Source organism: Arachis hypogaea, chromosome 3 (assembly GCF_003086295.3).
Source record: "Arachis hypogaea cultivar Tifrunner chromosome 3, arahy.Tifrunner.gnm2.J5K5, whole genome shotgun sequence".
Classification (NCBI taxonomy): domain Eukaryota; kingdom Viridiplantae; phylum Streptophyta; class Magnoliopsida; order Fabales; family Fabaceae; genus Arachis; species Arachis hypogaea.
Window position 1 is genome coordinate 112,696,435 of NC_092038.1, and position 21,729 is coordinate 112,718,163.

The 21,729-nt window shown below is 35.0% G+C and overlaps 3 protein-coding genes across 5 annotated transcripts; all 3 read left to right on the top strand.

Moving 5' to 3' along the window:
* The first annotated feature begins 2,107 nt into the window (after positions 1-2,107).
* On the top strand, positions 2,108-7,066 carry LOC112790931 (uncharacterized). Of its 2 annotated transcripts, XM_072233276.1 has the most exons (2): positions 2,108-3,085; positions 6,815-7,066. In XM_072233276.1, the coding sequence occupies exons 1-2, from the start codon at positions 2,397-2,399 to the stop codon at positions 6,825-6,827; spliced, it is 702 nt and encodes a 233-aa protein (XP_072089377.1). In that variant the 5' UTR covers positions 2,108-2,396; the 3' UTR covers positions 6,828-7,066. The 2 variants fall into 2 exon arrangements, with proteins under 2 accessions (XP_072089377.1, XP_025689344.1); XM_025833559.2 differs by lacking the exon at positions 6,815-7,066 and having other exon boundaries at positions 2,108-3,309.
* A 1,551-nt stretch (positions 7,067-8,617) lies between these two features.
* On the top strand, positions 8,618-12,938 carry LOC112790932 (uncharacterized). Its single transcript, XM_025833560.3, has 14 exons — positions 8,618-9,054; positions 9,211-9,873; positions 9,951-10,072; positions 10,146-10,263; positions 10,345-10,443; positions 10,538-10,837; positions 10,948-11,055; positions 11,165-11,236; positions 11,371-11,457; positions 11,658-11,729; positions 11,819-11,908; positions 12,055-12,162; positions 12,394-12,462; positions 12,563-12,938. The coding sequence occupies exons 1-14, from the start codon at positions 8,797-8,799 to the stop codon at positions 12,635-12,637; spliced, it is 2,241 nt and encodes a 746-aa protein (XP_025689345.1). The 5' UTR covers positions 8,618-8,796; the 3' UTR covers positions 12,638-12,938.
* On the top strand, positions 12,563-15,791 carry LOC112790933 (tetraspanin-10). 2 transcript variants are annotated; one of them, XR_003196981.3, is made up of 12 exons: positions 12,563-12,671; positions 13,450-13,620; positions 13,798-13,910; positions 14,018-14,072; positions 14,197-14,252; positions 14,595-14,642; positions 14,733-14,781; positions 14,866-14,949; positions 15,052-15,119; positions 15,213-15,352; positions 15,422-15,497; positions 15,576-15,637. XR_003196981.3 is itself a non-coding variant. In XM_025833562.3 (12 exons), the coding sequence occupies exons 2-12, from the start codon at positions 13,567-13,569 to the stop codon at positions 15,639-15,641; spliced, it is 795 nt and encodes a 264-aa protein (XP_025689347.1). In that variant the 5' UTR covers positions 12,563-12,671; positions 13,450-13,566; the 3' UTR covers positions 15,642-15,791. The 2 variants fall into 2 exon arrangements, 1 of the variants encoding a protein (XP_025689347.1); XM_025833562.3 differs by having other exon boundaries at positions 15,213-15,338; positions 15,576-15,791.
* The last annotated feature ends 5,938 nt before the right edge of the window (positions 15,792-21,729 follow it).

The following is a 21,729-nucleotide window of genomic DNA, read 5'->3' on the forward strand; positions in this document are numbered from 1 at the left end:
AAGCATAGGATGAGATAAAATCCTTCAAAATACACCTTCGCAGTGGAGGCTGAAAAATTCTTAGGCTTCACACTCACCCAATGGGGCATAGAGGTCAACCTTGAAAAATGCACAACAATACTAGAGATGAAGAGTACGAATTGTCTTAAAGAAGTCCAACAACTAAATGGAAGGTTGACAGCATTATCTAAGTTTCTAGTAAGATCAGCATTGAAGTCTCTACCTTTGTACTCGATACTTAGAAAAGGGAGCAAATTCGAATGGACCCAAGAATGCGAGCAAGCCTTTCAAAATTTTAAAGCATTTTTGGGCTGACCTCCGATACTTACTCGACCTAGTCCAGGAGAAGAGCTCGTCCTCTACTTAGCAGTGTCAAGTCGGGCTGTAGCCTTAGCCTTGGTCCGAGAAGATGAGAACGGAGAGTAGCCCATCTACTTCGTGAGCAAATCTCTACAAGGAGTAGAATTAAACTATCAAAAGATAGAAAAGTTCGTATATGCTCTTATCTTCACCTCAAGAAGGCTTCGACTTTACTTTCAGGCTCACACTATAAAAGTCCGAACTAATAAACCCATAAAGCACATTCTGCAAAAGACGAACATTGTGGGGAGGATGCTACAATGGATTGTGGAGATGTCTGAGTTCAACCTAAGATACGAAGCTTGGACAGTAATTAAGTCCCAGTATCTGACCGATTTTGTGGCCATATACACTGAAGGGCAATGAAGTCTGACGACTTAGAATCTATATGTAAATGGATCATCTAACAAAACTGGAAGCAGACACAAAGAATTACTTATTTAATACCTTCTCATCTTGTAGGACCAACTCCAAGCTAAAGACCTCATTCTCATTCCACTGGCTTGAAAACTCATATAAACGGGCAACCCCTACAGCTAAAGACCAAGAGAGCTTGGTAGGATTGATATCTCTGACAAAATCTTCTTTCTAGCCATTTTCCGAAACATAATATAGTTGCAAGAACAAGTTTTATCTAAAAAATAACAATGTGTTTCTATATTTTTTATAAACAATGTACCATCCTAAAATTTATAGACATTTAACCTCATGTCCTTCAACATGTGCGGGAACGTATCCTTCTTGTAAATATATTTCAAATTTAAAAGGACCTCAATCCAAGAAATTCGTACGGACATCAATTTTTTTGTAGGAGATATTGTAGCAACCTTGTTTATTGGGAAGCCGTCAGGGCTGAACTTGTTTAGGAGGGAAGATTGTGGCAACCTCGTTCACTGGGATGCTATATCCACCAGAAGCCCCATTCCCTTGCGCTAATTTCTGTTTCGATGGGAACACTGTCCTTAGAGGATTGCACGAAGCTGCTTATATGGAGTTGGTGAGATTAGTTTAAATTTTATATTAGGTAGGTGTCGACTATGAGGTTGCCACGCATTTTCATGTCTATGGAAGGAATCTATTATTTAATCGCGAGGTGTCGTCACCAACAATGATGGGCATTGAGTTGTTTCTAGAGGAAATACTATTTGTGTGAATTTTCGGATTGCTCATTAGTTTATTTCTCTCCTAAATATGCCTAGGTGTCGTCAATTTGAGGAAATAGTTATTAGCTATTGTTGGAGGAAACACTATACCTTTCTGGAGACGTTTCATTATGCAAAATGGTAGGTTTTGGAGGAAACACTATTCTTGTACTTTGGGAACTGAACTGCATAACTATTATATATTAAATAGATTAAAAAAAATTCTACATCAGTTGTGGCTTTACGAGAATTCTGTTTTATAGACTTATAGATAGATAGATAGATAGATAAATTAATTAGGAGGGGTTATAGGAGGGAAAGGGGTATTGCTTCTCTGTTTGAATTTGTGGGATCCTTGTTGGGTCGGATCGGGGTTATTTGGCACTGCTCAAGTCCAAAAAAAAAGGACAAATAGGTCCTTAACTTTTTGGTCCGCAGACATTTATATCTGAGTATTTGAAAATATATTTAAGTTATTGACTTTTTTAAATTCTAGACATATCGATCCCTGATCTAATTTGTTCTTTTTAAAAACTTTTCTACGTGTGCATTCGTATATCGGCTAAGTCAGTACAACAAATTTTAAAAAAGTCAATAACTTAAATGTATTTTCTCGTTAAGATTTAAATGTTGTTGGACAATCAAAATGCTCTTTTCTCAAAAAAAAAAAAACTAACTGTAATTAACATCATCCAAGGCTATGACCAAAACGGGTGAGATTTTAGAAAAGAAAATGGTTACCGAACCGACAAAGGCTCCCCATTAACTCTGTATAGTACTGAGTTCTGACGCTCACTCTCATCGTTTCCTCTCTCAGCCAGCAAACAAAGCAACCCAAAAAACACTGCATATCCAATTCTCAAAACCCTAATTTCACCCCCAAATTCCAATCCAATGGCTAAAGAGTTCAAGGTTCCGCCGGTGGCCTTCCCACAAGCCGGAAACCCCACCGCCGGAGGTCCAAACATCCAGCAGCGACGCATGGCTGCGCCGCCCTTCCAGCCAAACTCCGGCATCCCCTTCATGTCCTTTGACATAGGCTCCGCCGCAGCGTCCACCTCATCTGGCCCAATCTACTCTGCACCGGGCACCGTGGGTGGCTCCGCCAACTTCGACGACGAGGAACCACTCCTCGAGGAGCTCGGGATCCACCCTGAACAAATCTGGAGCAAGATCCGATCCGTTCTGAACCCGTTCCGCGTGAACCACACCATCCACAAGGATTCCGATCTATCCGGACCGATCCTTCTCTACATGTCATTTTGCCTCTTCCAGTTACTTGCCGGAAAAATCCAATTCGGCGTGATTCTTGGCTGGATCGTGGTCTCTTCGATCTTCTTGTACGTGGTTTTTAACATGCTTGCCGGTCGAGCCGGTAACTTGGACCTTCACACGTGCACCAGCGTGGTTGGTTACTGCATGTTGCCGGTGGTGATCTACTCGGCCATGTCGCTATTCCTGCCTCAGGGAGGGATCGTGGCGATTGTTGTCGCTTCGGTTTTCGTGCTGTGGGCGACCAGGGCTTCGACGGGTCTCATCGTTTTGCTTGCGGATGGCGGCGACGAGCACCGTGGCTTGATAGCGTATGCGTGTTTCTTGATATACACTCTGTTTTCGTTGCTTGTTGTGTTCTAGGGGTGGATGTGGATTTGTTTGGGCGCGGAGGATTTTTCTTGTTTTTCAGATTTAGAGAATGTTTTTTTTTTTTTTTGGGGTTAGCATTGCATATTCACGCTATGGTATAGTCATAATTTGATGTAGAAAAGTGGAGATTATTGCCCTTATATTGAAAAGATTTTGTTTAAAATGTTATCTCTAGGTTACTTGTGTTTGTGTGTGATGCAGAAGTATATATGGTTATATTCATTTCTTTTTTCCATCCTAAGAATTTTTTGTTTAATAGTTGTTCAGTAAATATAACTCATTTGGCATGGTGTTATATGTCTGCATTCTGGAACTGTGTGGAATGCTTGATTGATCCTAGAACTTTTAGCAATGTGGCTTTGGTAATGGGTTTCGACACAGAAACAGGATGCCAAGCTCAATTTTACATGCCAGATTTACAACTTGCTTAGGCTTTGGTACGTACAACTTTGTCTATAAGTGGGGTAGGTTACATGTATTATGATTGATAGATTCGCTGAAATTCTTGGGATTGGACTTTAGATAACAGATCATTGTTACGTCTTCCATATTTGGTTATGAATTATGAAAAAGTATATTACATGCAAAGGTTATATCTTTAAGAGATATAGTCTGCTGTTCTTAGGTTTCATAATTGAAGTCTTCCAAGTGCAAACTGACTTTTATGAATGAATTCTTAGTTCATTTGCCTCCTTGAGAAAACATAGGGTTGAAACTCTCTGCTCTGTCTTAGTCCACTGTCATTCTTTTTATTTTTAAGTATGTATCTGATCTAAAACATGATCCTGTGCTTTGGATTTAATAAATGCCAGACAATGATTTGTTTGGTTTAAGATGAACAATTGACCATAATTATCTGGACGTACTTAGGAGTAAGAATTTCCTGATTATGTGTTGGTTTGAATGAGCTTATTTGAGTTAAAAAAGTACGTTTTATAAAAAAAATAAAGTACCCTAAGTTTTAATCACATTTTGATACATCTTTTAAGAAAAGTATTTTTATTAAAAAAGAAAATTATTTGCTTTTTTGCTAAAAGCCAGTAATACCTTGCTTTTTTAAAAAAAAAACAGAAGCAAAAGACGTTTTTAATATTTGAAAACTCTTTTTAAAAAGTCTACCCAAATGTAAAATAACTTTTATCTATAAAGAATGATTTTCTTAAAAAAGATAAAAGAATAAATACTTTTTTTCAAAAGCCAATTCAAAGTTTCAAACTAGTCCTAAGATGATTTCTTTGCAGGTCAATTGTATGATTTAGTTGTTGCTCATTATTGTAGTCTCTCTATGTGTAAGATGACATTTCTTGAGGTTTGTAGGTGATCATGAACTATTGATCTGATATTATGCCACTGCTTTCTTATAAAATTGTTTTATGGGATATCATCATAGGCAGACAATCCATAAGAACTCAGAAAAGCTACTTAGGAATATTGTAATTTTGATGCTAATGAGCTTGCAGCTTATTACCTCTTATAGAAGTGACACATTTTTCTTATTATCATGGTAGAAGAGATTTTGGGTTCATTCATATAATTGCATTTTATATTTGCTAGTTCATGTACCTTCCCTTAGTGAAATTCTTGCAACCTTACAACCAAAGGTTATTCCTTCTACTTGTACAGTTTCGGATAAGCTGCTTAACTTTTATGCTGCTATATGTTTTGTGGGTATTGTTGATTCATATTACTTACCTTTCAAGGGCAGCAAAGTTAATTAAGACATAGTTGAAAATCTAAGGTAGATAATATACTGTTGACAAATTTGATAATAACATTTAGGTAGCGTTTGTTTTCAGGTACTGAGACAGAGATTGAGAGACTGAAATTCAGTATCGTGTTTGTTAGTTCAGAAACTGGTACTAAAATTTCTGTCTCTGTCTCCAAAATTTCAGTATTTCAGTACCTCCAAAAAGTAGGGACACAGGAGACTGAAATTTTTAGAGATGGAGATTGAAACTTTAATAACATTTTATACCTAAAATACTTTCATTTCAATTAATTAATTCCAATTTTACCCTTTGTGCAAATTAAATTAGAGTTTCATTCTTGTTTCAATTCCTGTCTCCCATTTTGCACCAAACATAATACTGAGATTTGTTTCTCAGTCTCTCAGTCTCAGTCTTTCTGTCTCTGTCTCTCCACCAAACGCTACCTTAGTGCACAAAGAATGCTTTCTCAATTAGGAACTTTGTATTGGATTCAATCTATGTTTTTATTAAGTATTAACATTGTACAATATTAAGCTGAGAAACAATCAGTGCTATAATTATTGTCTTTTGATTTTACAATTTCTCATTTTTTTCCCCAAGATGCCAGTCTTATTCAAGTACTATTCTTTTACCAGCTAAGGCTCTCCTCTAGTTAATGTTTTCATTTCCTGTTATATGTTATGAACAAAGAGAAAAGAGAAAATAAGAAACTGATTACTTATTTTCATTGTTTTCTTCACAAAATCCTAAAAGCAAGAAATAGGTGGAAAATAAGGCTGCACTTTTGTAATTAGAACAGAGCATGTCCTAATAGTTAGCTTTTTTGCTTGAAGAAAGAAATAATTTAATTTTCACAGGAATTGTACTTCTATATCACTAGTGTAAGTGTTGATACATCATTCTGTAAAGATCTTTCTAGTTCAAAATTTTGCATGAGTTATAGTTTATATAATTTCTAAGGATTATGTACTAGATGAATTAGATTCTGATTTAGATGGTTTTTTTTTATGCATCACTTTCGTGGATTGCATTTTTCTTTTTTTTGAGATGGTATACTTTAACTAATTTATCTCACATTTAGAATGTTAGTTAACTCGAGGCTTGACGAATAAGTATTCTTCGTCCTAGGCCTTACCTCTGATTATGGATGTATTTGTGTGAATCTGTTACAATTTTTCTTCCCAGTTACTTCTTTAGTTCTTTCCTTTAGCCATGAAAATTTCTGTTCCACCATGTAGCCTTCTGACTTGTACGAGTGAACAGAGGATTGTGTGCTGTCATATAATCCCCTCCTATAACATTATTTTTTAGATAGTTAAAGTTATCTCGTTTCGTTATTGTTTCTGCCATTTTGGAGAGACCCTGCCTAGAATATTTGAAATCAGGTGACGATTTAGGGTTGTTTTGCGTCCAGTTTCATACAAATTTTGTTATTGTTGGAATTTATTTTTTTAAATAATTCTAACAAATTATAACTGCAAATTTCTACTATTACAAATGCTAAGGTGTGTTGAATCCCGATCACGAAAGCTGGATAAGTATCCTAACCTATTGATTCTGCATTCCAATGTTTCGAAGCAAATGATAGACTTCATGACATTAGCGATAAACAATTAAAACGGTATTCTAATTTCTGCTACATGGTGAAAAAAAAAATAATCCAAGTCTACAATAATAGAAAGAGATATATTGCAAGTCTACAATAATAGAAAGATATATTGCAGCTGAGGTTTTGGCACAAATGGGGGATTTGTAAACTTGTCATTAAGCTGCATCAGACTTCAAATTCCATGAGTGTAATATATAGAATTCTTTCTAGTGTGTATGAGTGTGTGAGTTGTGTGAGACCAAGGGAAAAAAAAAAAAAGAAGAGGAGATATATTTGTTTTAGGGTAATGCTATTTAAGACTCTTAAATTAAGAGATACACTAGGAGGCCATTAAAATTTGTTTGTTTCAGCCTTTCAGGATAATGCTGCTGACCACCTTCCGAGTAGGTTGTGTTCTTCCGTCTAAAGAAAGGCAAATTCTCTGGTGTCGATAAATTTAATATGGAACTTGTCAAACTTATCTTTTATAGTAAGTTTTTAATATTTAAAATTATTTATTTTTATATTTTTAAATTAAATGTTAATTTTTATTTCGTTTTAGTAAATTAAACAACTATATATATGCATCATAATAAATACCTTAAAAAAAATTCGTTCAGAAACCATGAATGTATTTTTTTTCCATTACCTATACCATCTTTCAGAGTTTTGAGGTCGTCCAAGACCTAACTTGAAAGAATTCTGACTATGGTTGCCGTCGGCGCTCTTCCTGAAGTGAAGAAGGAAGAGCTTCTTCTCAAAGCCCTTTTTCGTCCTTCTATGTCTTAGATCTTCCTCCTCTGCTAAAATGTTGAGGTCGAAATGCCTTTTTCAGTGTTAGAAATATGATTGAAACCTTCACTTTCGAACCCCGTGAGGATTCTTTAAGGCTAGAATTCCATTTCATTTGTTCGAAAATTCTTAAGATTTGCTGCAGTTTGAGCGGAGAAGCCGTTTCCAGTCTAAGATCGTCAAAATTAGGGATTAACGAACATAGGTCAGTAATAGCCTACTTGAGTGGAACTGCATTCACATAGAGAGAAAAAAACTTATTAAGGGAAAGAGCGTAGTCCATAGAAAAATGGCCTGAATTTTGTTGTGCATGGATGCGAAGAATAGAATATTTGCAACTACTCTCAAACCATCACCGTATTCCTGAGCTTAATGCGCGAAAACTATGAGGGATTAGCTCAAGGAGTACTAAAAAAGTGGCGACAATATTCAATTATAATTTTATATAAGGAAAAACAAAACTTAGATAATATGTATAACAATTAATTATTTTTATTTGTAAAATATATTTAAAATTTAATTAAATATAAAAGTATGTGTATTATTTTTTTAAATAAACGTTAAAATTAATTATTAATAAAAAATTAAATTCTTAATACATTAAAAATTTCTATAAGATTTTTATAAAAGATATAACTAAAAGTTTATTCTTTAATTTTTTTTTATCTACGATTTTTTTTGGGTTTCATGATAGAATTAAACTAATGTTATCGTAATATTATTTAAGAATGTTTGTGGTGCGATTTACATCAGTTTTGAGTCAGAGTCAAAAATTCATCTAAATTTATCTGATGTGAATATTAATTTTATTTGCGGTTCGATTTTGGTTGGATAATGTTTTTTAGATAATCTAATCTAATTCGATCCAATTTCAAGTAATCTGGATTGAATTGAATTTACAATTTTGTAAATGAAAAAAAATTAAATATACATAACAAGTCTTAATATCAACTCTTAAATAACTAACAATGATATAACAAATCTATACGTATCTTGAAAACTAACAATAATATAATAATAAAAAATAAATTATAGATGAATTAAAATAAATAAATAAATCTTAATTTAAATTTTTAAAATATTCATTAAATAAATAATGCATGAATAAGATAAAAATATATAATAAATTGAACATATTACAAGTAAAATTTTAAATATGATAAAAAATAATAATATTATATTATGTGCGATTTAGAATAGATTTGATCAAATTTGAGAAGTAAATCTAAAATCTAATCTAATCCATGGATTTGTTATAATTACAATCCAATCAAATCTAAATTAGTACGATTTTGAATCGGTTCAATTTGGATCGAATTAGATGAGCGGTATAATTTAGATATATTTGGATTTAAATTAGTAAAGGAGAAAAAAAAAGTTCTAAAGCCACGTCACAATGCTTAGGATAACACTTTGTTCTCCTGTTCTCTCTGCTCGATAGCTGTTTTATCCAAAGCCAAATTTTCGGATTCTCAATTTCGCAAAGCATGTAACGCTAAAACCCTTCAATAAGAAGAATAATCATAACATTCGGAACTTGCAAATTCAAACTTTGAGGAAAATGGGTTTCCATGCACTTGCCAATAGCAAATCCTTCTTCACCAGCGAAACCCACCTTCCTTACCTTCCTTCATTTTCATCTGATAGAAGAAGACCAACACCAACACCACTGACGAGAACACTTCATTTGAATCGAAGACCCAATTCACTAAGGGTCTTTGCCACGCAGGAAGAGCCCCCGAAGCTCAATAGCCAGGACTTGATGGAACTCAAGTTTGGACGCTTACTTGGAGAGGACCCTAAGCTTACTCTCGCCAAGGTTCCTTTCTTTTTCTTCTCAATTTTCCTTATTCATTCACCCTTTTGCCTATTTATTTCTATTTGTTTGTTATGGTCCTTAAAGGAATAACTTGAATTTTGCTCTGTGTATATGCTTGTTGATGAATTATATTCATTGTGGTACTTGTTGTTTCAGATAATGGGAAGAAAAGCTAACCCTGATGCTACTTTTCTTGATATTGAGAAATCGTATTATAAGAAGGGGAAACACGTTGAGGTGGAGGAAGTTCCATTTGAAGGTTCTAAGGAAAGGAAGTCATCGAGTAAATTGGATGGTTTGGGTTTGGTGCGGCCTGTTCCGGCTAAAGGGGCAAGCTTCCAATCCATTGATAACAAAGTTCCATTGGAGATTAAGAAACCGAGCCAACAGCAGAGTAATGCAGGGAATGTCAATAAAAGTATTCTGAAAAGGCCACTGCAGAGTAATGCAGGGAGTCTTAATGTAAGTAGTGCTCCTAATGTTATTCTGAGAAAGCCAACCGTGTATAAAGAGGATGACGAGGACGTGTTGTCAAGGTTGAGAGTAAGACCAAATTTGTATCAGCACATGCGGGATGGACAAGTGAAGGAGACGTTTAGTGATATGTCGCTTTTGAGGAAGCCTGAACCACCAATTGCCAAGGATGAAGATACAAACCAAGAGTCTTCTACTCGTTCGGACAATGAAAATGATTTGAAGATCAGTGTAGAAGATTCAAGAGGTAAAGCTGGTAACTGGACATTATTAGAACAGCCTCATAGACCGGAGAGCAACAATGATGAACAGTCTGCTGATTCAAATGTTATGCTTAAAAATGATGTAGGTGCTAATATTCATTGGAATATAGAATCATGTATGCGACTTGTCTTTTATTAATTTCATGCTTGATTGATTAGGAATTGGAGCAGCATTATGAGTTCCAGCAGGAGCTGTCTGATTCAAGTCAACTGTCAAATTTAAATTCAGTTGATAAAGTGGACTTGTCTGTGCAAGTTCCACTACAGGGAAAGCCGCAAAGGTATGTGAAATTACCATTATAATTGTATATTTCAGTTTATGATTGCAATAACTTTAAGGCATTTTCAATATAGATTAGACCAACATGTGAAGCAAACCTCAGATGTTGTTGAAGAGAATGCTTTTATGAATACCGGAGGTTACAAAAACAATGATGAACTAGGGAATCTTGTTGATGTTTCAGATTTTCAGGTCAGATTATATGGAGTATATAAGTTATTTATCAGATGCTGATGCTTTTGAATAGAACCTTTATGCTATTTGTTAATGTAGGAGGGTGAAGATGCTGATTGGACCAGGGCAGAAGATTTGATTAGGAATGGAGATAGGGCAGATGTGGAAATATTAAGTTGTAGTAGCAAAGGCTTCATTGTAAGTACTTAATATCTTCATTTGTAATATTTCTTAGTATTGAATGCATTTCTCTTTGTATATAGCCTCTGAACTTGATTACACTATTTTACAGGTATCTTTTGGATCTTTGGTAGGATTCCTGCCGTACCGTAACCTTGTTTCCAAGTGGAAGTTCTTAGCTTTTGAGTCATGGTTAAGAAAGAAGGGATTGGATCCATCCATGTACAAGCAGAGTTTAGACACTATTACAACCTATGATGCTGAAAAAAATAAAATTTCTCCCAATTCTCCTCTATATCAGGAGAATGATACTAATGTTGAAGAGAAATTTTCTCCAGATATGAAAATGGAAGATCTGTTAAGGATTTATGACCAAGAGAAAATTGAGTTCTTGTCCTCTTTTATTGGGCAGGTTTGGTGCTTAAAATACAAGAACACTTTACAGATATTTTCCCAAAATTTATTTTCAAATGTGAGGTTTGAATATCATGATTCTTTTTAATAATACTCAATTATATGCAGAAAGTTAGAGCAAATCTATTATCCGTAGAAAGAAAATCTAGAAAGCTCATATTTTCATTAAAACCAAAAGAGAAGGAAGACCTACTTGAGAAGAAGAGAAATCTCATGGTAACTACTTAAGTTATGATAACTGTTCTTGAATTAGCATGAGGCATGTGTTGTTGAGTGGATGCAACATCAAGTGATCTTTCGATACCTCCTTTGTTTCTTATGGCAGGCTAGACTTCAGGTTGGGGATATAGTAAAATGTTGCATCCAGAAGATAACTTACTTTGGGATTTTTGTAGAGGTATGTAAGGCATTTTATATTTAATATATGGGTCGTTCATTTTGACAATCTTATTTCGTTGTCTTATTAAAGCAACGAGAAGTGGAAGTACCTTGTTTAACCTTTTCTTTTTTGGTGTGTGTGCATGCATGTAGCTTGAAGGGGAGTCTGCACTAATTCATCAATCAGAATTATCATGGGATGCCACCTTGAACCCAGCATCATACTTCAAGATTGGTCAGGTATTTTCCTCAATGACAGTGTGACAATTAGGAAAGTGGAGAATTATTTTTGGATGCAAGCTATAAATGATCTATTTCTATGGAATTAGCCAAATATTTTCCATTCTCCAAGTATAGGAGGCATTAATTGCGTAGCCTAGATGTGCATAGTCTTTCTACGCTACTTTGTGTTTTACTTTGAGTCCTACTTCTTGCTCCAGGTTATAGAGGCAAAAGTTCTGCAATTAGACTTTGCTCTTGGGCGCATATCTTTATCGTTAAAGGGAGTCACGGTAATATATCTACATGAATATTTAATCTTTGAACATTTTCTTTATTTTAAAACTTGGAGATTTTACAAATCACGACCTTCCTTTGGCAGCCCGATCCATTAATGGATTCCTTGGAGTCTGTAGTTGGGGAGCATGGACACTTAGATGGGAGACTGGAAGAAGCTCAAACAGATGAGGAGGTAATGACCTTCAATCTTTATCTGGGAATATAGAAGTTACTTTAAATACTTTGAAAAGTAGTGTAATCAACTACACTTCTCTTTATTTTCTGGTTGCTTTTATGGTTTGACATGGCTAATTATAATATCATGCTTGTTTTTGACAGTGGCCTGAAGTTGAATCTCTCATCAAAGAATTACAAAAGATTGAGGGGATCGAGTCTGTTTCAAAAGGCCGGTTCTTCAGAAGCCCTGGTTTGGCACCAACTTTCCAGGTATAAAACACATTTGAACCTCTGCAAGTGGATATGCATTTAATTGTTTGCTTTTAATCCGCCAGAACTTGCCATCAAGTTAGCATTATGCATCATGCAATTTGGGTTCTGCACATGGTTGAGGAAGATTGATCAACTCTCATGTGGAGTTATTGTCTTATAATTTTGTAGTTGAAAAATATAATGTTGCTGGTGAAAAATGTGATTGCTTCTTGGTTTATTTGCTTGCAGGTTTACATGGCATCGATCTTCGACAATCAGTACAAGTTGCTGGCTCGATCTGGAAACAAAATACAAGAGGTAATGATTTTTGGTGGTCTACTTTGTTTATATGCAGGTGATAGTTGAAAGGATGATTGATGTTAACCCCTTTAATCTGCATATGAATCATGTTGGGCAGGTGATAGTTGAAACGTGTATAGATAAAGAAAGGATGAAATCGGTGATAATGACATGTACCAATAGAGTGGAATAGTGGCTGCAAAGTGCAAAAACTGCATATTCTTTTGGTGAGTGCAGGCTGCAAACCTCCAACCGAAGTTGATTATAGATATTACAAGATAGGACGGTGAAACACCCACTTGGGCAAGAGCATAGTTGTGCAATTTCATTATAAAGTTTTGTCCTTTTTTGAGGGTGGGATTGGGTGGCCTTCATTGTAGTGAAAGAAGGAAACATGTAGATTGTAGAGGAATCTTGAATCTTGAAATGGTTTGATTTGCGTCTTAATGTATATAATTCCTAGTAAATACATGTTTTTAAAATTTGCATTAAAATCTGAAAGTGGGAGAACAATTATGACGATATAGATGTCCACAAGATATGTTTATATTTGGTAAAAGATTAATTGAATTATAGAGTTTGCCTTATACAAAAAATTGGAATATAGTAGCATGAGTTTGCATAAGACACAAGATTAAATATTGCTTTGAAAATAGATAAACCATTAAATTTTAAGTCAATTATTTAAGATTAGCATTAGTAAAAAAAATTAGTATTTTTTAATAAATAAATTAAAAACTTAATTTTTTTTCCAATTAGTATTTTAACAAGTGCCTATCATTCGTTAGCAAAATTTTAAAATTATTTTTAGTACATTTAAAATATAAAAAATTTAAATTTTCGGAAAAAAGGAAACAGAGAAAAGGAAATATATTGTGCTGAAGCATAGGATGGAGTTAACGTTGTAATTGACCAGAGTTTGACTGAAGTTTGAATATCTCTGAGAATAAAGACATAGGTACATTACTGTGTAAAAGCTAAAAGGTTTGTGTTTCTTTCATGGAGTGTCGTGTCGTACCGTAGCGTGTTCCATTTCGTGGCGTGCAGCGTGCGGCGCATATTCATCGACCCATCAAATTTCAAGACTCACTTCCTCACTTCTCCTTCCTTTGACAACAAACAATGGGTGTCGGAACTAGCACCTTCGTTACCAGATGGATCAACTTCCTCACCATGGTAACTTCTTCACCATCTTTGAATACCCATTTCCTACATTTCCTCTCATAATTTCAAAATTCAATCTTTTGGTTTTGCTGCATTTTCCACTTAATGTACTTTCTGCTGTTTACTCTTGCATACCCCAGGCTACGGTTTTTAGCAGCTAACTTCACTTCTGATGGACTCCTTTTGCAGGTTTTAGCCATCGTTGTCATAGTATTTGGGGTGTGGATGAGCATGCATCATGATGGGTGCAGAAAGTCTCTCACTTTACCTGTGTTAGCCCTTGGAGCAGTTATTTTCTTAATGTCAGCTTTCTAGCATTCCTCATGATTTTGGTGCTTTATTTTTTTTTATCTTGCAATATTTTTCTGCTAGTTTGTAATCCTTGTATCACGTTTTCTATGTTGTACAGATCCATAGTCGGTTTTTTGGGCGCCCTGAAAAATAACTCCATACTGTTGTGGATTGTATCCTTATCATACATTCTTAGGATGCTCGTATAAGCGCATAATGCTTTCTTTCGTTTTTCTATTCTAATCCAAAACCTAGAAAATTTTAATTCAGTTAGCCTCTTTAACATTGCACCTGCAGTATCTGATCTTGCTGTTCTTTGTCTTGGTGGGAATCTTGGTGTTCACTGTGTTGGTGTAAGTATGCAAATTCATTGACAATGTTATTAACATCTCTTAACATAATTGTATTCACATTGCTGTACTATGTTGGTATGTTCATCATTTAATCCAATTTAGGATGACTGCTCTCTTTGTAAATTCTCGGGAGCAGGTAGTTAATGTTTTAGAATTTATTACATATAAAAAACTAGCGAAAAGTGGAAACATGTGAAGCTCAAAAAATTGCTTATATATTTTAATTTTAATGTGGTGTAAACAGATGTGTGTTACGTATTCTGTATATCAATCAGCTAATCAAGCTGAATGAATTATACTACTCCTGCTCAGATCTTATATAATCTTCTACCATTGTGTCAGGTTCATTGTGACTAATGATGGATCAGGTCATAGTGTGACTGGCTTGAGGTAGGGACTCAAGCAATATCCTTCTATGTTGACATAATTATACTCCTTCATGATAGCAAACCATGAATGACATCCTTCTTGTCTGGTTAGGTACAAGGAGTATCAACTTCAAGATTATAGCTCTTGGTTTCTCAAAGAGGTAAGGTTATTATCAACATAGAGAATTGATAATGCACAATAACATTTCAAGAGGAACTTTCTTGATATGTTCTTTTTATTTCAGTTGAACAATTCTCACAACTGGGAGCGACTTAGGGTTTGTCTTGTTAAATCTGATGACTGCAATAAACTATCCAAAAAATATAAGGTCCGGGCCCTGCAGTATTTCACTGAAATTAGTTATATGCTAGTTGTTTTATCCTCTACCCAAAGAATTCTGATTTATCCCATTTCCAATTTCATGCTACAGACTCTCAAAGAATATAAATTAGCTAAGTTGAGCCCTGTCGAGGCTGGTTGCTGCCGACCACCTTCCCAGTAAGTTATGTTCTTCAGTTCAAAATGCATTTCCGTTGTTTATAGCAGTCGCCGAAGTACATTTCAATAGTTATTTTCATGTTATGTCCTTAGATGTGGGTTTCCCGCTGTAAATTCCTCCTACTATGACTTGACATTTCATCCGGCTAGTGCTAACAAAGATTGCAAGCGATACAAAAACTCCGGAGCTATCAAATGTTATGACTGTGATTCTTGCAAGTAAGCATGTCCAGGTAGCCCATTATTCATGTTCTTGTTCTCTGCATGTCGATGGTCATACTCATGATTGCGTAATTTTGCAGGGCTGGAGTGGCACAATACATGAAAATTGAGTGGAGAGTTGTAGCAATATTCAATGTTGTGCTATTTGTTGTGTTGGTAAGACATTGCTGACCAAAATCAACGAACCCTTCAATAATAATAATCTTTCATGACATGGTTTTGTTGAAATGGCAGTGTATTGTATACTTTGTGGGATGCTGTGCAAGACGAAATGCTGCCAGGGGCCATTCTAAAGCGTGAAGACTTGAATATTATCATATTATGTTGATATCTCCAATATTATTCTTTTATTTGATGTGCATAGAAAATTCAAAATTAGAGTGCAAAATGTAACACTATTAATCATTACATATACCTAGAGAGTTTGTTTGGATGGACTTTTTACGAAAATATCTTTGTCTAAGTGATTTTTTTTAAAAGATCTTTTAAAAAAGTAAAAATAATTTTATGTAAAAATAATTATGTTTAGATATAATAATATAAAAATATTTTTTTATTTATACTGTTAAAAATATCTTTAAAAAATATAAATTATAATTTTTTTAAGAGAAGATTTTTTTTAGAGATTTTATTTTACTATTAAAATTTTGTTAAATACACTATAAAATAATAAAAAAAATTCAAGGTTCCAACTTGGCAACACCAATCTTCTTACTTGGTAAGTCACCAAAAAAAAAAAAAATCTTCTTACTTGGTGGTTAATATGGAAGTCCTTAACCCATTGGTGGTGTTGTTTTGAAGAGGGACAACTCCTTTCTGATGTTTTGGTGACTTTGACTAAGGAGTCAAATTTTCTTATCAATATTAATCAATTTTTAAATAAATTTTTATTTTAAATCTTCTAAAAAGTAAAAATGTTAAATGAAAAAAATTAAATAATATTAATTGATTTATATATTTATTCTTTTCGGTTGTATATATATTCCCACTATCATTCACAGGTCACATTTTCTATCAAGTCACATTGAGAATAGTTGATAGATATTTCAATAATAATATCTTTTCATACTGTCCTATAAACATAGTCAGGCCTAAAATGAATAGTTCCAATTAAAAGATCCAATAACTCAATCCACACTTATACAATTTTATAGAGATCGGACACCGCAACAAGAGTTGGTTCCACTTATCTAAGTAAGTAATTGACTTTTAAGATATCTTCTACTCATCTAAAAAGGAGATCTCAACAACTTTTTTAAAAAAAGGAAACGGTTATTTACTATAAAAGGTGGAGCTACTCAATTATCTATTATACTATAAATACACTGAGCATAGGTGTAAGCACTGAACCAATCAGGCTACCAATTCACTAGTTTATCGGTTAAACTGATGAGCTACTGGTTGAACCGATCCTATGTAAATAAAAAATAAAAAATAACCAAAAATCTAAAATTAAAATTTAAAATACATATCTTCAATAATATTTTAAAAACAATTAAGTTTCAACAAATTATAATCAACAAGTTATAATCCGATTATTATTAAATATAAAATTCTAGTATTTTTTTTCATGATAAAGATTTTTTAATTTTATCTTTATATTAAAGTATTTTTATATTTATTATTTTGTTATATATATATATATGTATTTATTTGAAAAATAATATTAATAAATATAGTATAATCATAAAAAAATATATTATAATTAATAAAAATATTTGATATTTTTTATTTATACATATTTAATAATATTTATATTAATAATTATGAATAATAAAAAATATAATTAATTTATATATAAGTGAATATAAAATTAAAATAATATCTAAAAAAATGATTGTGCGATTTTACTATATAATTCATAATTAGCATATGAAATAATAAGGAATAACATAGCGTAAAGGAAGCATGTAGTGCAAGGAGGATCCAAGTTTAAACTACTACATCTTTATCAGTTTTGGAATTTTCTCTTGAGCGGTTCAGTTGGACCGATTTTTGACTAATTTTTACCTGCTTAACCGATTCTTACCTGTTCTTGACCATAAACAGTCTTTGGACTGGACCGGACCGGTTGGAGGTCCGATTCACCGATTTTTGGGTCAAACTGGCTGGTCCGGTCTAGTTTTTACAACTATGACATTGACACTCTCAAGTATATTCAGAACCGAATCTACAAAAAATCTGCTAAAACCTTTGCTAACTTAAGTATCGGAGTCCCTTGCAGGCACCACCCCCACCTCCTCACGAGGAACTCGAACAGCGGCACTTCGACACCAATAGAATTTGGACGCTACCCAAAAAGAGTCTCGACCTCACGTTCAGTCTCAAAAACAACCCAATTTCAGGTAACCCTCAGAACATTGGCGTTGTTGTCGGGAACCTGGAAGTCTACACCCCACCATGGCGGACGATCAGTTCAAAGACAGACACACGACGTCTGAATCAGAACAAAAACCTCACAACGATGAACGGGCATTTATGATACCTCTACGACATGATAGAGCAAGTGGCCTTAATGTGGAGGGGACGTCAGGAAACCATCAACCATGGAGAATCAATTCAAAAATACACCCACCAGAGACTGAGGAACCCCTGCACCCAACAGAAATCATAGGACTCGTACACGAGCATCACGGCCGATTAGAGCAACTCGAGCAGGAAATAGAGCGACAAAGAGAAGCTGAAAAAGACTTCCGAAGGGAGGTGCGACGATGAAGAGAATTGGAAGAAAAACTACAAAAATTAGAAGCCGACTTTCAAAATTGGAGCAACCATGCAAATCAAGAGGAAATTCCCTTTGGAGGAGGAGATCGGTTCATATAAAAGATCATGCGGGCTAGGGTTCCCAGGAACTTTAAAAGCCCCAACATGGACCTCTACGATGGAACGACCGACCCGAGACACCATCTCAGTAACTTTAAAGTCAAATGCATTTGGATGATGCGTCCGATGCGGTCGCTGCAAAGCTTTCCTATCGACGCTAACCAAAGCGGCGATGAAGTGGTTTGATAGCTTACCATCTAAGTCGGTGACCTGTTTCAACGACCTTGCAAGAAAGTTTCTCACCCGATTTTCAATTCAGAAAGATAAAGTCCAGCACACTCCTAGTCTCCTAGGGGTCAAGCAAGAGGTCAGAGAAATTCTCCGAACTTATATAGAAATATTCAACAAAGCTTGCTTGAAAATTTAAAATCTACCTACAGAAGTAGTAATAATGGGGCTAGTGAACAGCCTCAGAGATGGATCATTTTCTGAATCCATATCAAAGCGACACCCGACCTCCTTGTATGAGGTACAAGAATGAGCAGAGAAGTATATTAACATGGAAGAGAATTTTTTACTCAGAGAACCAGCTCCAGGACAAAACTCCCTTATCAAGCTCAGGATAAGGAGAATGAGACAAAGAAAAAAGATAAATATAGCTCGAAAAAGCCTCAAAGATATCAAAACTATACTCCTTTGCAAGTTTTCCTTGTTGACATCTACAAGGAAATCTGCCATACCAAAAAACTTTCACCTTCTCGCCCTATTCAGAACAAGAAAGGTGGAAGTCGGACAAAATACTGTGAGTATCACAAGCTATATAGGCATTCAACCAATGAGTGCTACGACTTAAAAATGTGATAGAAAAACTGGCCAGAGAAGATCCATTAGAAAGATACCTTGCAGAAAGGTCTGATGATTCGAGAAAAAGGAAGAGAGGCGATGAAGACAGGGGTCGATGAGATCGGCCACGACAAACCCCGGATAGACATATCCACATGATAGATGGAGGATTCGCAAGAGGTGTGGTAACTAAGTCTTCTTGTAAAATACATTTGAAAGAAGTCTATTAAGTCAAAGAAGAATTTGAAGTTCTCGACTTACCCACAATTTCATTCACCAAAGAGGATGCTTAAGCAGTGACCCCCGGTCATGACGATCCCGTCATGATTACAATGATACTTGCCAATGCAAACCTCCACAGAACTCTGGTAGATTAAGGAAGCTCGGCATATATATTATTCAAACTTACCTTCGACAGGCTCAGGTTAGAAGAGAAAGAGCTGAGAGCATATCTCAACACCCTTTTTGGGTTAGGAGACACACCCATCCAACCTCTTGGCTTCATTCCGTTACACACCACTTTCAGCAAAGGTGTGAAGTCTAGAACTTTAAGTATAGACTACATCATGGTTGGCGTAGCATCAACCTACAATACACTGATAGGTCAGACAATCTTGGACCAACTCACCACGGTCGTTTCAACTCTTCAGCTCTGCATGAAATTCCCGACTTCAGAGGTAATTGCTACCATAAGAGGAGATCAGAGGTTGTCATAAAAATGCTACAATGAAAGCCTGAACCTACAGGGAGGTATTAAAGGAAAAGAAGTCAACACCATTGAGCACGGTGGCATCCGAGCACGAGAAGAACTGAGGCCATGACGGAGAAAAATTATCGGTAAAGAATTTCTCAAAAAATTCTCGTTGCAAGTATAGTTCTAAATTGACAATTAATCTTCAGTCAAGATTTAATTAGGTTTTAACAAGTACAAAGCCCAATAAAAATAAACGAAGTATTCAAATCTCGGGTCGTCTCTCAAGGAATTGCAGGGAAGTGTATTTATTATTGGTTATGAAAAAGTATATTTTTGAAGGTTTTGTAATAAGAAATGAGAAAGTAAAATGGCAAGAAAATAAACTAATAACTAAGAAAGCTCTTAGCAAGGAAAGGGAATTAGAAGTCATATCCTCATTATCATCGTCAATTGTGATGGTAAATGTAAATTGCCTTCACTTAGTTAACCTCTAACCAATGAAGGAAAGTCAAGTGCATACAATCAACTTGAGTTTACAAGTCGTAGTCAACTCATAGTGAGAGACTAGATTTAGTGAAGTTCAAGCTAACCGGCAATCTTCAATTACCAATCAACAAGAGACTTTGATAATTCAAGAGTCTCCAAATCATCAACCCAAGTTAAGAACACAAAAATCTAATCTAAAATCCACCTAAGAATTTTATCACACACTTGGAAGGCACACAATAAAAACATAGAAAATTAATAAGAGATAGTAAAATATAAGACTAACACATGCAAGAAATTAATAACCAACAATTAAGGAAAGAAGCCATAAATATGAAATACTTCAAATTGCATTAAAATGGAATTAATCTAACAAGAAGAGTTCATAAACTAAATTGGAAAAAATAAAGAAATCAACAAGAGAGGATAAACTAAGATGCTAGAATAATAAAATGTAGAAGAGAAACTAAATAAAAGCAAGATGAAAATATGAATTTGAGAAGAAATAAAACTAAAAGAAACCCTAAAACCTAGAGAAAAGAGAGAGCCCCTCTCTCTAGAATTCTGCATCTAAAACCTAAAGTGTAAATGTGAATGAATCCTTCTAATGATGCTTTCCAACTCCACTCTGCAGCCTCTTGTCTTCATTTTTGAGCCTAAAATTGGGTCAAAAGCAGTGATGAGCGGATAATTTATACGCCTTTTGGCATTGTTTTTAGTATGTTTTTAGTATGATCTAGTTAGTTTTTAGTATATTTTTATTAGTTTTTAGTTAAAATTCACTTTTCTGGGCTTTACTATGAGTTTGTGTGTTTTTCTATGATTTCAGGTATTTTCTGACTGAAATTGAGGGACCTGAGCAAAAATCTGATTCAGAGACTAAAAAGGACTGCAGATGCTGTTGGATTCTGACCTCCATGCACTCGAAGTGAATTTTCTGGAGCTACAGAAGTCCAATTGGCGCGCTCTCAAAGGTGTTGGAAAGTAGACATCCTGGGCTTTCCAGCAATATATGATAGTCCATACTTTGCCCAAGATTTGATGGCCCAAACCGGCGTTCAAAGTCACCCTCAGAATTCCCAGCGTTAAACGCCGGAACTGGCACAAGGATGGGAGTTAAACGCCCAAACTGGCACCAAAGCTGGCGTTTAACTCCAAGAAGAGTCTCTAAACGAAAATTCTTCAATGCTCAGCCCAAGCACACACCAAGAGGGCCCGGAAGTGGATTTTTATGTCATTTACTCATCTCTGTACACCCTAGGCTACTAGTTCTCTATATCTAGGACCTTTTACTATTGTATTATCATCTTTTGATCATGTTTTTATGATTGAACCCTCTTTGGGAGGCTGGCCTCACGGCCATGCCTAGACCTTGTTCTTATGTATTTTCAACGGTGGAGTTTCTACACACCATAGATTAAGGTGTGGAGCTCTGCTGTACCTCGAGTATTAATGCAATTACTATCGTTCTTCTATTCAATTCCGCTTGTTCTTATTCTAAGATATCACTTGTTCTTCAACTTGATGAATGTGATGATCCGTGACACTCATCATCATTCTCACCTATGAACGTGTGCCTGACAACCACCTCCGTTCTACCTT

What these genes read in the sequence shown, in the direction of transcription:
- LOC112790932 (XM_025833560.3), top strand. Translation starts at nt 8,797, where the DNA reads ATGGGTTTCCATGCACTTGCCAATAGCAAATCCTTCTTCACCAGCGAA. An exon ending in AAGCTCAAACAGATGAGGAG is followed by an intron (nt 11,909 to 12,054) that starts GTAATGACCTTC and finishes TGTTTTTGACAG; the next exon opens with TGGCCTGAAGTTGAATCTCT. An exon ending in CTGGAAACAAAATACAAGAG is followed by an intron (nt 12,463 to 12,562) that starts GTAATGATTTTT and finishes CATGTTGGGCAG; the next exon opens with GTGATAGTTGAAACGTGTAT.
- LOC112790933 (XM_025833562.3), top strand. Translation starts at nt 13,567, where the DNA reads ATGGGTGTCGGAACTAGCACCTTCGTTACCAGATGGATCAACTTCCTC. An exon ending in ACTCCATACTGTTGTGGATT is followed by an intron (nt 14,073 to 14,196) that starts GTATCCTTATCA and finishes TTGCACCTGCAG; the next exon opens with TATCTGATCTTGCTGTTCTT. An exon ending in TGCTGCCGACCACCTTCCCA is followed by an intron (nt 15,120 to 15,212) that starts GTAAGTTATGTT and finishes TTATGTCCTTAG; the next exon opens with ATGTGGGTTTCCCGCTGTAA.
- LOC112790931 (XM_025833559.2), top strand. Translation starts at nt 2,397, where the DNA reads ATGGCTAAAGAGTTCAAGGTTCCGCCGGTGGCCTTCCCACAAGCCGGA.